This window comes from Macaca thibetana, chromosome 3, assembly GCF_024542745.1.
Source record: "Macaca thibetana thibetana isolate TM-01 chromosome 3, ASM2454274v1, whole genome shotgun sequence".
Taxonomy (NCBI): domain Eukaryota; kingdom Metazoa; phylum Chordata; class Mammalia; order Primates; family Cercopithecidae; genus Macaca; species Macaca thibetana.
The window spans coordinates 41,596,359-41,614,332 of record NC_065580.1 but is presented as its reverse complement, the minus strand read 5'-3'; the positions used below and the strand labels follow the sequence as shown (position 1 = coordinate 41,614,332).

General features: G+C 35.9%; 2 protein-coding genes across 2 annotated transcripts in view; both read left to right on the top strand.

Moving 5' to 3' along the window:
* The window catches only part of LSM8 (LSM8 homolog, U6 small nuclear RNA associated), a 765,242-nt gene that overhangs the window by 190,154 nt on the left and 557,114 nt on the right, over window positions 1-17,974 (top strand). The window lies entirely within an intron of this gene.
* Window positions 1-17,974, top strand: part of CFTR (CF transmembrane conductance regulator) — a 180,832-nt gene that overhangs the window by 123,796 nt on the left and 39,062 nt on the right. Inside the window, exons 21-22 of the mRNA XM_050785105.1 lie at window positions 1,513-1,613; window positions 14,349-14,600. Of these exons, the coding sequence (XP_050641062.1) occupies window positions 1,513-1,613; window positions 14,349-14,600 (353 nt within the window). The remainder of the gene's footprint in view (window positions 1-1,512; window positions 1,614-14,348; window positions 14,601-17,974) is intronic.

Sequence of the window (17,974 nt, the reverse complement as noted above, 5' to 3'; positions counted from 1 at the left end):
TCACAGCTAGGGCAGTGGGAAATGACTCTATGAAGGAATATACATGGGCAGGCAAATGTACTAATCCTCATCAGTACTGCAATTTTAGGCAACTTTAAAAAATTCTTTTAAGTTATTTGAAAATGGGATCAAAGAAGGCTGAATTACATAAATGAAGATTTGTTAACAATTCAAACCAATATAACACATGCTATACCATGGTTGAGTGTGATTGAGTCTTGATTTATTAGGGGCAATAATCAAAACATTTAACAATCATTATAGTACAGAACTTACCCATCAAATCAGATGGTCAGCCAGAGTGGATGTTGGTCACCCAGCTATTATTATCCCCGGCTCGACTGGTCTTCAGCTGTGTTAACTTGAAAACGTTAATTAGCTCTCTAAGCCCCTCATTTTCCTCAAGTGTAAATAGACACAATAATATTACCTATTCCATAGGTGTGGGTGAATAGTAAATGGGATGATTTGTCCAAAACACTTAGTATAGTGCCTGGTCCATGGTAAATACTAAATAAATGTTATCTGACTTATTATTATTAAAATTTTATCTTCTCATCTTAACCTTCAGAACAAGCAATATATTGGGGTCTAGATAAATCTAACCTATATGAAAATAATTTAGTATTACCTACAGATATATGCTCTGTATATTATGCCTTCTGTTAGAGGAATTGCAGAAACAAAAATTTCAATTAATAATAAGAGAAATTATTTCTCCCAACTGTAGAACCTTTTGACAATTTTATCATGCATTACAGGTGTAAGATCTCTTGATTGGGACTTGATATTTTAACTTTATAATAATTTAAGAACATTCCTCTTAGAGAATTTTTATGTCCATAATACTGAATACTTACGAGTTTTAATTAGCGGTCCTTTTTAGCCCTTAAAAAAAATTTATTGTAATTAAACACTTAAGTATCATTCTTCCCAGGTGCACTAATCTTTTTTTTTTCTTTTTTTATTTTTTTTACATAGAGGGTATTATTTTCTCTTTCCAAATGGCAGACCTGTTAGTTTTCTGACTGTCGGGTGAAGTTCTAAGTCCATTTACTTCCCAACAGTATGCAATTAACAAATGTCCTCCTTGCAAAGGCGCAGAGCACATCTAAACATCTAAGCATGCAGATGCTGTTTGGACACACTATTCCCCTGCTTTTGGTTTCTTTGTATAGGAGCTCATCTGGATACAGGATATTTTCCCATTGCCCATTCTAATATTTGTTCTCTTATTACTTAGAGAATAATAGTAGAAGAGACAAATATGGTACCTACCCAATACCAACAGCACCTCCAACATCAGTAACGTTTTTTAAAAAGGGCAACACTTTCCTAATATTCTATCACTCTTTGATTTAAAATCCTGGTTGAATACTTACTATATGCAGAACATTATTCTATTAGTAAATGCTGTGATGAACTGAGACTTAAAAATTGTTAAAATCAGCATAAAATTGAAATGTAAATTTAATAACATGAGTTTCATTTATGTCTTTTGTGCATCTATAGGAGAAGGAGAAGGAACAGTTGGTATTATCCTGACTTTAGCCATGAATATCATGAGTACATTGCAGTGGGCTGTAAACTCCAGCATAGATGTGGATAGCTTGGTAAGTCATTATCATCTTTTTAACTTTAATGAAAAAAATTCAGACAAGTAAAAAAGTATGAGTAATAGCATGAGGAAGAACTATATACCCTATATTGAGCTTAAGAAATAAAACATTACAGATAAATTGAGGGTCACTGTGTATCTTTCATTAAATCCTTATCTCTTCTTTCCTCCTCATGGATAGCGACTATAAAGATCTAATACTGCAGTGAGCATTCTTTCATCTGTTTCCTTGTTCAGGATTTTCTAGGACCAATACCTGGGAGTTGTACTACTGGGTCATAGAATTCACCCATGCTTAACTGAGTGGTGCCAAATTGTCCTCAGGTCTGTTGTACTGACATATATCCCCATCAAGAGAGTGCAAGAGTTCTCATAGCTACATATCTTCAACAACATTTCGTGTCTGATAGATGTGAAGTGATTGCTAAAAATGTAGGGCATCTGGATACATAATTATTGGCTTTTGCTGTTCTCTTACATTAATTTCTTATTCATGTTGATTACTCATTTGTCACCTAGATTGTTTTTTCTTCCTTAATTAATTTGTAGGAATTTATGAGTTATGGATTGTCAGTTCTATACATTTCAACCATAATCCCTCAGTCAGTGGCTTGGCTTATAGAGTCTTTTGATGAAAAGAAGATTTTAAGTTTAATAAAGTTCAATTTATTGTCTTTTCCTTTATGTTTTATGCTTTTGATATCTTTATTAAGAATTCCTTCCTTATCTTGAGCTCTCAAATTTAGCAGCATAACATTTTTATACTATTATTTAAATGTTTTTCACATCATTTAGTGATAGTGCCTTTCTTATTCCTAAAGTGCTTATCTTTGCCTTCTCTCTTTCTGCTTGATAAATATTGCCACACATTTGTATACTGTATTAGTGTGTACAAAGACCACATTTTAGTTGTGTTATTTCTCTCATTTTGGTTTTCTAGAGTGCAGAGCCATTAATATTATAGTAATGTTTGTGTGCTAATACCATATCAGGGGCACAAATCCCATTGCAGCAGGACTGAGAAATTAAAGGAAATGATGCACATTTACCCATTTTTATTAAAAAAACCAAATGCATAATTTTCAATCAGACTATGTGGTTGGTCTGGATAGCTTCATCATTGAATTTTTAAAGTATTTTTATGCTACTGTATTTAAAATTATTCATTCAGCACTGCTTTTGTAGATGGCTTAGAAACCCAAGTTAAGAATGACTGTGCAACACTATTATTATACTCTTTTTAAAATTATGCTTTTTGCTTAAGTGTCTTTCCTTGTTCTCTGAGACAGTGTTCGTGTTCCCAAACCACACACAGTTATTCAGCTATAAAATTTGTATGATCAACTCCTGTCAGAACAAAGAGCATTATAAAAAATATCTCCAGGGAAAAGAAAACCCTTTTAATGCTCTCTTCTGGTCCATGTGTCTTCTTCTTTTCTTTAAGCATTTTCATAACACATTGAGCTGTAATTTAATCGGAACATGATTTATACTAAAGTTGGTTTCTTTACCTCTAACTTTTTTTTTTTAGTTTGATCAGCTCTTTTTAGCTTCTGTAGTTCTGTCTTTAATTCCATTCCAGCATGCTTTTGGAGTTGGGTCTCATAAATGTATAGAAATATTTCTGTTGGAAAACAGCAGGAGAATATTAAATGAATATTGTGCTTACATCTATTTAATTCTTTGCCCAACCTTCTACAACTTTGACTTTATATTTAAGCTCCTCATGCACTTACATGTTTCTTTACCTAAAAACATCTTTTTACCATGGATGTATACAATTCCTTTCTCTTTGCTGTATTAATTTTCTTGGTTTACATAGTAGCCTCTACACATTGATGTCAAAACCTCTGTTTGGTGCATTTCTACTCTGCATGTTCAATCTCCATGAAAGTTTCTGTAAGGCATTTTCATTCCTCTGGTTTTCACATGTGCATCCTGGCTTTGTGACCTGTGCTTTGATATTGTGCCTTTCATCTTGTGGCACTGAAGGATCTTTGCAAGGACCTCTTATGTTATAATACAGTCTATGAAAAGTATCAGTATTTGCACTTGATCACATTTTAAAAATCACATTCTTTTGTTTGAATATCAAAGCTAATATGTGAGTTATTTCCCTGCCAAATAGCACAAGTAGGCTTTCCTGGATGTTTATGGGCATTAATCTGGTTATTGATTCCCATCATACTGCTGTTACCCATGCCATTGCTAAACGTATACAGTAACTTTTTTGTTTTCACCTTGGCATATGTTGAGAGTAGGAAATAGATATGACTGTGCCTTCAAATTTTACGTTTGTATGATGTTAATCCCAAAGGTCCTTGTGACTTCTGAAGTAAAAACTCAGTGTTGTCATTTTACTTACTGAGTTGTTAACTGAATTTAGCGTTGAGTTTACAATGGAGTAAACAAGGTGTTTAGTTTGATGTATACTTCTACTTTTTCAGAAAAAAATGTTTATACTTGGAAAGAATAGTTTATTTACCCAACTGGCCTAGTTTAGACAGCAACACAAAGTCAAATGTCAACATAACTCTGAAGTTATAAAAATGACAGTGTGGCTTTTTTTTTTTTAACCTTCCACCTGGTGCTTAGGCCCAAGTGCCTAGCTTTCTGTAGCGCTCAACTAATAAAGGTAATGCTTTGATAACATTTAACCTCGAGTTGCATTGTGTCTGTGATCACATATCTCAAATACTGGTACACAAAACTGTACAACCACCTTTTTTATTAGATTTTCCTACTAAATTCCTTATTATATTTCCTAAGATAGCTTTTTCCCACCTTCTTCTCCCGTCTCAAGTGCTCCAATAATTCCAACTCCTGCACTTTCAGCCAGTGACTTTATTATATCTTTTTAAAAAAACTTAAAAAAAATTTTTGATACAACCAGAAAGAATTTTCTCGTTTCTCTCCACTGGTTGCACCAGCCTACTGCACCTCTCCTCATGCACCACCTTCTGCTGGTGTTCTTGCTCCTATATTCAGGAGCAAGTAATATGCAATACCTCCCTCTTTGTGGGACCTTTCTCATTAGCATAAAAATACTTTCCCTTGATCTCCAGCTACTATCCCGTTTCTTTGACCTATATATAGCAAAATATCTGAGAAAGGACAACTTTCCGTCTTTTCCTCAACCTACTTCCATTTTTTTCTCAATCCACTTTCATTTCATTGTTTTCCTCAACCCATTCTTTCCACAACCTACTTCATTTTATTTCCATCAGCACCATAACTCAGGATCAACATCTTGTCAGAGCCAATTTCCTTGTCTCCCTTAACAGCTCCAGCAGTACTTATGCCATGGACAAGTTCTTCTTGTGATACTTTCTCTCTTGCTTCCATGACACTTCTCTCGCTTCATTTTCCTTCTACCTCTCTGGCTCCTCCTTGGTCCCTTTTCCTGGCCCCTTCTCTCAGCCCTGTTCTACTGACACTCTCTAGCTGTTATTTTCTAAACCCATGCTTCAGAAACCATCTCTTGATGAATCTTGGAAGGCCGAGGCAGGTGGATCACTTGAGGTCAAGAGTTTGAGACCAGCCTGGCCAACATGGTGAAACCCCATTTCTCCTAAAAATAACAAAAATTACCTGGCCATGGTGGCATGCACCCAGCTACTAGAGAGGCTGAGGCACGAGAATTGCTTGAACCTGGGAGATGGAGGTTGCAGTGAGCCGAGATCGCGCCACTGCACTCTGGCCTGGGCGATAGAGGAGACTCCATCACACAGACACACACAAAGAAAATAAACCATCTCTTGATGAATCATAAATTCGTATCTCTAGTTTAGACCTCTATCCTGCTCTCTAAATGTGTATCCAGCTCTCATCTTGACACCACCATATGTTCATAAAACACAATTACAGAATGTCTTTCAGTAGGCTTGACATTTTAAGGCATGAGTTTCTGTTCAGTATCTCCTTAAAATATACCCAGGGTCTCAGGAGACTATTAAAACAAGACAAAGCTTCTATTCTACTTACTAATGTGTCTGGCCTTATTTGGCAGGTTGGATAAAAAGTCATCTGAACATTGTCACTTTATGAATAATATAGTTTAATAGTTTGTGAATCACCCCTGTAATTTAATAAATAGTAAAATTATCAGAATCTAATTTAATAATTCCTGTTGGAACACCCCATGTTAGGGGATTTCCAGTTATTTCAATTGATATCTCAATGTTTTAAAAAGTGTTTATTTCTATTAATAATTCACTCTTTATTTTAACATAAATTGTGGCTTCTATCTCTATTCACTTCAATTGTATTTCTCATACCATTCTATAGACGGGGTGAAAAGAAAAGTGTTGATTTTTTAAAACTCCATACCTCAAATACTATATGAATTTATAGTTGTTATTGCTAAAGCAATTATCTTATATTTTTTCCTCCAAAAGAAAGTTGTGTGCTGGTTTATTTTCTTCGGACTCATAAGATGCCTTCAATTTTTAGTAACATAAGTCTTCTCTTTCTCCTATTCTTAGCTACTTAAGCGTTATGTAACTTAAATAAGCACTTAAGATTTCTATCTGTATGAACGAATAAAGATTAAACAAATAAGATCTAGAAAGGGTGACAAGGTGATGCTTCAAACTGAACCATACCAAGCCATCTAGCGACTGATAAATTACTCACACTCATAGTCACATTGTTGGAAAGCAGCCATTGACAATTCAGTTTGTTTCAAGACTGTCTACCACATAATGGGCACAACTAAAAGATTACTTTTTGTCTTTTACTGTTTGTTTTGTTGATCAAGTGACTGATTGTACAATCACCAACAAGAAGTCTGATGTGTAAAGAAAAGGGGAACCTGGCTTTTCTGCCTTACTCCTGTTGCCTAATTCTGAGCATGTGGATATTATTCTGTTTCTTTAATTCTCCCAGAGAAGCAGCAGATAAACCATCCCTGTTTCCATTAGCTGTCTACCCTGTTCAACTTTGTGTTTCTGATAACATAAGAAGAAGAAAGCCACCAGGGTAAGCAGGGAAGGCAATGAATCTGCAAGGCTTGTGGATAGATTTCTGTTAGTGAGGCTCTAGAAAATTCTTCCAAGATTGATGCAATCTGAGAAGAGTTTTCTGTCGATAGAAACTCCCGCGGTTTCTCCTTTGTCCTTTTATTGTCTGTGTTTGTTTTGGGTTCCAGTAAAGATCAAGCGACTGATTGTACAATGACCAACAAGAAACCTGATGTGTGGAGAAAAGGGGTACCTGGCTTTTCTGCATTACTCCAGATGCCTAATTTTCTTGTACTGAAAGTAGTTTTTGCTGTAAGAATCTGAGGGGAGGAGTCATTTCTTCAATTTTTTTTGGTCTCCTTTTAATGGTTTCTTGATCACGTCTATCTTTATTTTTCTATTTCCACAAGTCTTTGTGGTATATTTTCCTCTCATGACCTCTATCTCAAGACTTCCTTCCATCCATCTCTTCTCATTGCATCCTGTAGAGTATCTGTGGTAAGAGCCCTGCATTCCATTCTGGCCTTGCCACGTGTGGCCTTGGGCAAGTCCTAGATTCCTTGAGGGCCTTATTTTTCTCATTTGTAAAATGAAACCCTTTGGTGAGAAGTTTTCTAAGGTTCCTTCCAGCTTTGAGAATCTCTCTCTTCTAGATCTTTTCAAATCTTGATTAGCGTGTAGGCAGGTATTATTCCACATCCTGACAGGAATCACATTTCTGCTACTATCCCTGAATGCTAGAGTCCATTGATTAAGTTATTCACTGCTGCAATTATCAGAGCTGACCAAAGAACTCTGAGCCAGTGTGTAACGAGAACTAACAAATGAAATGCCATTATTATGTTCTAGAGTCTTGAATTAGTAGAAGAGGTTTAACAAGAACCCTAAGAGATTGCTGGAATGTTAAAAACAAACAAACAAAAAAGGTTGAAAGGTTTAGAAAATTCACTGGGCTTTGTGCCTATCATTTTACTTCCTGGGTTTAGATAACCTCATTTTTGCAATGAAGGAATGAATTAGATCACAAGTTCTCATCCTAGTAGCACATGCAGAATCTTTATAAAAACACAGAGTAGCCAGGTGTGGTGGCTCATGCCTGTAATTCCAGCACTTTGGGAGGCTGGGGCAGGTGGATCACTTGAGAACAGGAGTTGAAGACCAGGCTGGCCAACATGGCAAAACCCTGTCTCTACTAAAAATACAAAAATTAGCCAGACACATGCCTTCCAGCTACCGGGGAGGCTGAGGCAGAAGAATCCATTGAACCTGGGAGATGGAGATTGCAGTGAGCCAAGATAGCTCCACTGCACTCCAGCCTGGCGACAGAGTGAGACTCTGTCTCAAACAAAACAAAACAAAACAAAACAAAAACACAGACTATTCAGGGTCCACTAAAACCTGTGAAGTCAGTTCTCTTGGTAGGGGGCAGGGTGACTGAGTATGATGTTTGTCATTTTAAAAGTGCTCCGGGTGATTCTAGTGTGTATCAAGCAAGACTTGTGAACCACTAAACTACATGCTAAGACCCATTTTAGCTCTGATTTTCTGTGAGTCATAGCAGAGGACTCAGGAAACTTTTTCAATAAAGACTACGATAGTAAATATTTTCAGTTTTGTGGGCTGTGTTGTCTTTATGACAACTCAACTCAGTGTTTGTAGGGCAAAGCAGCTGTACATAATATGTAAACTAATGGGAGTAGCTACATGTGTCCTGTGGGTCATAGTTTTGCTGACCCCTGGTCTATGTCATAGAATTTCCTTTTGAATTGATAGACCACCAGCAAATGACTTTTGTCCTATATCAATCAATGATACATACATAAATCTCTACAAGACATGTAAAGGATGAGGCTTAATGACAGAGTAATTTGGGGAAGACACAATATTGCAAAATTCCAATGTTTGGAGAAAAATCGTATTAAAATAGTGAAAACTGTGAGAAGGCATTTTGATTTGTTGTTTTGGATTCCTCTTTTTGCAAATTCTTTTGAAATATTTTCAGTGGAAGTCACATAAATCCAATTGCATTCACCAAGCTAGATTGTAATTAAGCTCCAGAGTAAGTAATAGATGTGATGAGTGATGTCTGAGCTTTTACATGGAAGAGTAAGTTTGAGTCTTCGTTTGCCCATTTACACACTTAGTACCATGTTTACCAAAGTTCTTAGTTATTGAAAATGGGCACCAGCATATTTTGAAACCTTGGTGTTAACTTGGGATATGCCTTTTGTCATGTTGCAAATAGGTTTTGTTTCTGTTTTATGAAGATCACCATCTCTGTCACTTCTAATAGAAAAAGTGACACTGACTTCTCAAGTGATTTGACACAGGTTAAAATACGTAAACCATTTCTGTAGAGAGCAAGCTGTAATAATACACTAAAGGGCTAGGTTTATAGTATAATATAAGTAACTCATTTATGCTGTTAATAATTTATAGCAACATGGCACTTGACTGACTTTTTATGTGCTCTAGTCGTGTAAGTAATAGATGTTGAAACATAGACCAGAGTTTCAAGAACATGTTTTGGGCAGAGTCTGTTTTCTTGCTATTATCTCTTAGGTTTATGTTCATGGCCTAAAGATTATGCTAATGGATCTAACTTGGCCTTGGATGTCAGGTCTGTGTTAGCGAGTATTGAAAAGCATAGTTTTTGCCTACTGAGAAGGATTTATGATTTAAAACCCCTAAATCTCCCCTTTTATATACTTCATACTTACAAAATTTTTCCTGTGAAATGTGTGACTTTTTTACATTGTGCCTGTTTTCTAGATGACTCTCTTCATATTTATTTCTTACAATCCTTCAATAACTATCAGTCATGAAGTCTCTTTATAGTGTTGCCAGCCAGATCTCAGGTGTGTGAAGTGTATTTTCTATTATGGCTTTTGGGGTATGATGGCACATAGTTTGGGTGTTAATGCCTAATCTTGATGTGCTGGCTTCTGGACAACCAAAAGGATGAAAGGAAATAGAACAAATATTTGTGTGAGGGAGAGGAGTCTGGTTTCTTGACTTATTCTAGAAAAAACCTGTAAGCCTCCTCTTCCCTCTTTGTCATACAAAGTGAAAAGGAAAATCAAGAATTATTTTCTTCTTGGCTTAAATGCATCCTTTACAAAGTAAGGCTGAGATTAGGCTGTGAAGCTATCTTTTTGTCAAGACTGTCATAATCCCAAAACACTTTGTTCTTCTAATGCTTAGGTTAGTTTGAACTTTGACCATTTTTATAAAGATAGTGAGGTCCAGTTTTAAGGACTGACCCCTTCTCAGGGGGCTCAGAAGAGGTTTTGGAGAATAATAAAATTAAATAATGAAACCAAGAATTTAAACCAGATGATGATCCTTAAGAAAAATTCTCATCAAATTTGGGCTAAACTCTAATGTACAGAGGTCTGCACAAATTATGTCACGTTTTCTTCTCCACAAATGAAGAATGGGGTTCATTGTGTCATTGGTTGGGTCTCATTTTGGCTTCATCTTCTATTTCTCAAAGTCTAAGGAAAGTGCTCCTACCGAAGCAGGTGTTGGCTATCATGAGACTTTGCTGCTGGCAGGCCAGCTTGCTGCTCTAGACAGGGATATCCCTCGATCCTCCTTGGACAACTCTTTTCTGTGCACAGGAAACAGCAGGCTGGGGTTAAGGAGTTTGCCAATCCAGTCATTCTGATAATTGTGGAATGTGAATTTCTATCCAGCACAATCTAGGTAGGTAGCTACACAATGGCACAGTTTTTATGTATCAGGTGAAAATGTTTAGTAGGCACTCTAAATGAGAGAAAAGGTTAAGTGAGGTTAAAAGCTCAAAGAAAACAAACAGATGAGACTAAGAATAGTTTGATAGGTTGTAACTTCCGTCTAATCCAAATAGCAATGAATATTTTGAGGCTGAGGAGCTGAGGGGTAAAATTGCAGCCTGGACTACTTGCTAATGTAGACTTGTAGCACTGTCATTCTTACTGCACAGACACTGCTTTCTGCATGGGAGGTAGAATAATGAATTCATTCATTATTAACAAAGATTTATTAAGTGACTGCATGGTACTAACCACTAGATGGGAAGGGATGTTTTGAACTGTCCATTGTTTGAATATAACAAGGAACACTTTGAACGAGGTTACTGTAGTAGGCAGAATTGGTTTAACATGAAGCCTATGAGACATAAGCCGCAGGTCCTCTCACGTGCAGGAACTCCTTTGAAGGCCCTGTACTTAATTTTGTATGCATAATTTGGATTTGGATTCTTTTTTTTTTTTTTTTTAAAGAATTCCTGAAATTACTTAAGCTTCAGGCTCCACGAAACCTGGATCCATCCCTGGTAGCAGCTGTGAATCTTTGACTATGAAATTAAGTGTACAAGAAATAGGACTTTACTTTTTCTGTGATTGAGTTTATTTTCTATTTGAGCATGCATTCCACTGAGTGAAAGAAAATAATATCATTGAATTCAGAGATTTTGCTGGGTTCTAAGTAGAGTGTACAGACTGCCATGATATTAGGAATTAAAGAGTGTGTTGCCCTACATCATCTTTTGTCTGTGCTATCTCTGAGGCAGTGATGTTCCTGTGTGACCTAGAGGGGCATGGTCCAGGTAGATGGAGTCTTTGTCCTTCTTGTTCTCACTGTGCACTCTCCCTTGCTGCCTGTGAGGGGTCAAAATATTCAAATCTGAAGCTATATCAAATCATCTGTGCGTAGACATTCCAAGCAACCAAGTTCACTCTACTGCTGCCACGTCATGCAAGGCACAGGAAGCTTCACTATGGCATGAGTATTTCCTGGGCTTTGCCTTGGAAGTCAGGCACAGGCCTCCTTTGTTCTAAAATTCCCCACATCTACTTGAGGATAAAGCCAGGATTTGGTTGCAAGGCAGAACTTTTCTTAGAGGACCTGGTATCTAAACCCTTTTGTTATCCCCACTTATGGAGTGAGGAGAGTGACTACTTCTAATCCATCATAATTTTGTCTATGGTTACTGTTTTTGCATGAACACGATGTTTTGAGTCCTTAGGCTTTGGCTTTTGGCGCTTAAAGGCCAATATTCACATGGCTCACAATTTTCAAATGATCAATATCTGACTTGAGTTTCAAAAGCCAGTTTTTGAAACTTAAATGACCAGAATTGATTTGTTCTGCTCTGGTTCTGATGTGGCCTCTCCTTCCGGAGATACTGGAGGTAGAATAGTCAAGCTGGAAAGCCTGCGACTACAAGGAATTGGTTAGTAATTCATAATGTTATCTGTCCACATCTATTCAGTAATGGCATCTCAGTGGCTGCACAACTGACCATGGTGAAAGTGTTTGCACAAGCCACTTTTTCTTCCTGTCAGAAAGTGTTCTCACCCACTGAATTGAATGACTGTCTGATCATATGCTGTGAATGAGTGCCCCGTCTTAAGATTAAATCACGTGTTCTTGGCTAGGCATATTTGTCCATGCTGTGGGGAGCTATAATAGTCTGTCTTAGAGTCACATTAAGCAGCTAGACTGTAAGAAAGACAATGAGTTGGAAAGTTACATTTTCTAAATTTGATTGATACATTCCATTTGTCACATTTCACATTAGAAGTTGTGGACTCACCCTCTATGGTGAGCTTCACTAATGCAGAATGTAATTTGCAATGCTCAAACACAAGTCCTAAACAGAAAACATTTTATGTTACATTCCAGTGCAGCCAAAATAGTGGTTTTGAAAGTCCTTGTTTTCTAATAATACTATGTGTAATTTTGAGTCATTTAATAGCAACAGTTAAATGTTTTATTGATTGGAAGTATTGAAATGTGAAGGATTCTTGTTATATAGTGTCTTTCCTATTTTGCTTAATAAAAAATAAGTTTAGAATTGTGTATAGAATTAACGTGCAAAAACATCAAGTCTCAACTTTATACAGTTAATCTATATTCGTGTATACCCTTCAATTATTTCAAGAGAGGGATACTATTGTTATGCAGGATAAATACAATGAGATATTTTAAATGCATTGTAACTGTATCTCTGGCAGTTTCATCTCAATAGTAGTTGTAATTTTAATTTATCTCCCAGACCTTATTATAAACTAGTAGCTCTCTATGACAATTAATGACACTGTAAGAGTGTATTTTAATTCAAAGTTAATCAAGAATGACTGAGTTAAGACTTAGCTACCCCTAAAAGTAACTCATAAATCAGAATTTAAAATATTACATGCGGAACAATCATGACTATATGCCTTTTACTTCCTCAACTATTATTTAGGGTGTGGGCTTTGGGTCCTTTTCACTTCCATTAATAGTGGGCTTGACTTCAGAGGATTATTTTCTTGAATCTTGAATAATTGATGAACAGCAATTGAAGATATTTTCAAGATGAAGGAAACTGAAGCCCAGAATCACTAGAATGAAAAAAGAACTTCCCAAACAGTGCAGGCTTGATCAATGGCATGTGAAAACAGGCAATACAGTTAAGTTGCTAAGATGGAATTTTAATGTTCAATTAAGGATCTGTGTCTAAACTCCTCTGCTTTATCCACTAATCATTCCATATTAAAGATGAAGAGTTTTTCCCATTTCAGCTTTTGATAATGAAAAATAGAAATAATAGAAGCAAATGCACTTTTGCACACATTTTTTTCCAAAAACAATAATTTTTAATGTCTAAACATTTGGTATAAATAAGATGATATGTTAATATTGTAAAGGAAAGCTCGTTAAACTTTTGACTGAATAAAGCCAGCATCAATAATTACTAGTAAGACTAAAAATAAGAGTAAAATTGTGTCTAGTCAGCTACTAATACCTGGGAAGGATTGAGTCACAGGATCAAAGATGATATCTTTTAAAAATAGAAGTTGAGTGAATTCAAAGTCTTCAAATTCTTTTTTTTATTCATTTATATTTATTTACTCACTAGTATATTCATTCCTTTATTCATTTATTGTTCAAATATTTATTGGGTACTTATTGTATGCCATGTTGTTTTAAAAATCATATTCCAAATTCCAATAAGTCGTAATTATTCAAAGAAGTATGTTTTTTTTAAAAAAAGGAACACCTTTAAAAATTATTGAGTCATTTTATTTCTGAATGCATTAAAGATAAACTTTATTAAATGTTACATGAATAGATTTATAAAGCAGATAAATATTTAACTTCAAATATAACCCTTATATGCAATTACATTTTCCTTAGCACTAAAAATGAGTATTTAAGTAATTTAGATTAAAAGTGTAATTATTTAACTGCAGATATTTACCAATTACTTAAATTGTTTGAAGATTATAGCGAAGTTGTTTAAAATTGTCTAATCATCAAGAGTTCACTTAACCACCTGGTTGACACATAAAATTATAGTTAGTTACTAAGGTAGTTCGAGAGAAAGAGAAGAATCTTCAGTAGTGATTTTAAGGTGTGGTACATTTTATTAGAATATACCGGTTATACAGCATTGTGCAGTGCTGCTCATAGTAGAAATAAATTTTCTCTTTGACGTCATCTATTCCCTTGAGAATAGTTTGGCTATTTATGTGTGGCTTACATAACTGAGAATTAGGTGATCACAAAAATAAACAGGCCTATACAGAGCCCATTTATATAAGTCCTGGTTGTTTCTCTTCGGTTAAGCTTTTAATTATGTCCAATTATTTCCTGTTAGTTCATTGAAAAGCCCAACAAACAACCAAGTGACAAGTAGCAAGTGTCGCATTTTACAAGTTATTTTTTAGCAAACATCAAACTAATTATGAAATTGTCTGCCATTCTTAAAAACAAAAATGTTGTTATTTTTATTTCAGATGCGATCTGTGAGCCGAGTCTTTAAGTTCATTGACATGCCAACAGAAGAAGGTAAACCTACCAGGTCAACCAAACCATACAAGAATGGCCGACTCTCGAAAGTTATGGTTATTGAGAATTCACACGTGAAGAAAGATGACATCTGGCCCTCGGGGGGCCAAATGACCGTCAAAGATCTCACAGCAAAATACACAGAAGGTGGAAATCCCATATTAGAGAACATTTCCTTCTCAATAAGTCCTGGCCAGAGGGTGAGATTTGAACACTGCTTGCTTTGTTAGACTTCTGTTCAGTAAGTGAATCCCAGTAGCCTGAAGCAATGTGTTAGTAGAATCTATTTGTAACATTATTACTGTAGAGTAGAATCAACGTTGAACATACATGTTTTATTATATGGAATCATTATTTTTAATATGAAATTTAATTTGCAGAGTCCTGAATCTATATAATGGGTTTATTTTAAATGTGATTGTACTTACAGAATATCTAATTAATTGCTAGGTTAATAACTAAAGAAGCCATTAAATAAATCAAAAGTATAACATGTTTTAGATTTTCCATCTTGAAAATACCTTCCAATAATATCTTATTACTGACTCCATCTATTGTCTTAAATTTTATCTAAGTTCTATTCTGCCAAACAAGTGATACTTTTTTTCTAGCTTTTTTCAGTTTGTTTTGTTTTTCTTTGAAGTTTTAATTGAGATATAGATTATTTTTCCTTGTTATTTACTATATTTATTAAGCATGAGTAATTGGCATTATTTTGAAATCCTTCTCATGGATCCTAGCACTGCGCTGAACACATAGAAGGAACTTAATATATACTAATTTCTGGAATTGATTCTTGGAGACAGGGATGATCATTATCCATATACTTCAGGCTCCATAAACATAGTTCTTAATTGTCTTCAAATCCCTAATTCTGGACTGCTCTATAAATCCAGACAAGAGTATTATATATTTTGATTGATTTTCTTTTTTTACTTAGATAAAATAAAAGGGAGCTGAAAACTGAATTGAAAACTGAATTTTAAAACTTTATCTCTCTGTGGTTAATTGCAAACACAGATGCAAAAATGTAGAGAGAGATACAGTTAGTAAAGATGTTAGGCCACCGTTACTAACACTGCCATAGAAACAGTTTTGCTCATGAGTTTCAGAATATATGAGTTTGATTTTGCCCATGGATTTTAGAACTTTTAGAATACCATAGGTAACTGAAAGTGTCTTTTCCTGGGGCACCAAGATGAATGCCAAAAGTGATATCATTATTATAAACAATAGCAAGAATCGGTTGGTATAAACCTGGTAGAAAGCCTAATAAATTGACTTTCTCTCCTCCTGACATCCTGCCACCCCTTTGCTTTGCTAATGCTCATTTGTCCACTAAATTAAATTCAAGCAGGCCCTAGTAAAGTAATAGAATTTGTGGAGTCCTCATTAATATAGGAAGTTTCCCTGATGTGAGATTAGTAATTAGAGATGTAGCAAAATGAGAAAGAAGTAATATGCTCAGGTATTTCATTTTCTTTGAACCTGTATATACAAAATAGGCCATGTGTGTTCAGTAACTATTCACTGCAAGGCACTGTCTGGGTACTTTGGGGGAATTGAAAATCACTCGCATAAGGCTATGGATTGTGCCATTTGTCAAAAGACAAAATGACAACAAATTTAGTTTAAAGATCTCAGTCAGCTTTATTTTCTACTCTAGATTTGGGCAATCCTTCATTTCACAAATTGGAATAAGTGTTCCACTAAGTTGAGCAAAGGAGCTTGACTTTATAGACCCAAAAAAAGGGCCAAAGGAAGCAGAAACAAAGAAGAAAAAGAGAATTGGTCATTTCAAAGTTACTTTTCTTGAAAGGTGGGGATAAGGAAACAGAATAATAGGAAAGTCACTGATTGGTTAACATTGCATTAATAATTAAAACAGAGGGAACTTTAAGATTGAAGTTTGAAACTGACCTGTTTGGGAAATCAGGCTGTCTTCTTTCTTGATTTCTTGGAAGGCCAGATAACGACTCAGTTTTGCTTTGGTGAACATGGGTGATTCCATTTTTACTTTTAGTCTGGTCTGTTGAGGCCTCGTGAGAGAGCTTAATCTAAAACAATGACTTCCTGTAATTTTTGTTTGACACATCCAAAGAGGGACTCTAATATTTATTGAGAGCTTATCATTTCCTAAGCACTGTTTAAACACTTTTATTTGCTGTTACATTTGATCTCATTATAACCCTAAAGGCAGATATGATTGCTTTTATTTTCCACAATGGAGGAAACTGCGGTTCAATTAAGTGAGTAAGGAAGCAGGGATCTTAAACCCAAATCTGTCTGAGTTCAAAGTGCTTTTTCACCAGATACCATTGCTCCTCTTTAAAGAAGGTGGAAGAACAGAAAACATGGGGCAGGGGAAGAAAGTTTCTGTCCCAGGAGATGATAATCTAAAAGGGGAAACATAAGATCCACTGAAACCTGAGGCAGATTTATTGTGATAATAACAAAGCTTAAGTTTCACAGACCTTCACTTGCCTGAGCCAACTTCGAAGGCCCTGTATCTAATTTTGTATTTATAATTCTATAATCTTTATTATTGAAAAGAGCCCTCCCTCCAAATTTACAAGCCTTGGGCCCCTAAAATCCTTGAAATGCCCTTGAATAAGAGATATCCAGGTAAATGCTATGGGAATTCAGAGGAGGAAGCAGTTAGTATCAGTTGGCGGAGAGTTAGGCTATTAAGGGAAGGTTTTATACAGGAAGTGGCATTTAGAATGAAGCTTTGAGAATTGAGCTGTGTTTTTGAACAAGTAAAGGTGGTGTTGCAGAATTTTGCTCCTTAGTTCAACTAAAAACCCGGGTTCTTGTCACATGATCAGGAAAATATAGGCACACAGATACATTGAAGCATGAGTAGAGTAGGATTTTATTAGGCAAAAAGGAAAAAAAGAAAAAAAAACTCAGCAAATTGAGATGGAGTCTTGCTCACAGATTGAATCCCAAGCCACCACGCAGGAACTGAAGAGATCAGCCTCTCCCCTACATAAGGTGCAAATTTCCCATAGCTCCACCCACTTCCCCTCGGTGTGCTTGTGAGACTCCAGTCCACACGCCCAGACGAGCCCTGGGCAGGTTCCCTCATCTGCGCAAAAGCATCTGATGTAAACACTTATGGGGTCGGTTAGAGATTCTCTGGGACCCTTTTTAAAATCTGCCTAGGCATTTGGCTGTCTCAGTGGGTGGGAAAGGGTGCTCCAGGCAAAGGGCATAACATGAGGCAAGGGGCATGCACAGAAAACAGTGACTGGTTCAATCAGGTTGGGGGATGCCAAAGGAAGCAATGGGAGACAAGATTGGAGCAAGATAGATAAGAAACTATGGATCTTTTTTTTTTTTTTTTTAAATCTATATAAATATAGAGACAGGATCTCACTGTGTTGCCCAGGCTGGTCTCAAACTCCTGGCCTCAAGTAATCCTCCCGCCTCATCCTACCAAAGTGCTAGGATTACAGGCATGAGGTACTGTGCCCAACCTCCAATTTTGGATTTTGAGAGCTAAAGCAATACAGTTGAAAACTCAGATGATCCAGGTAGATTTTGCTATTAGGTGCTATTTGGTTCCTGG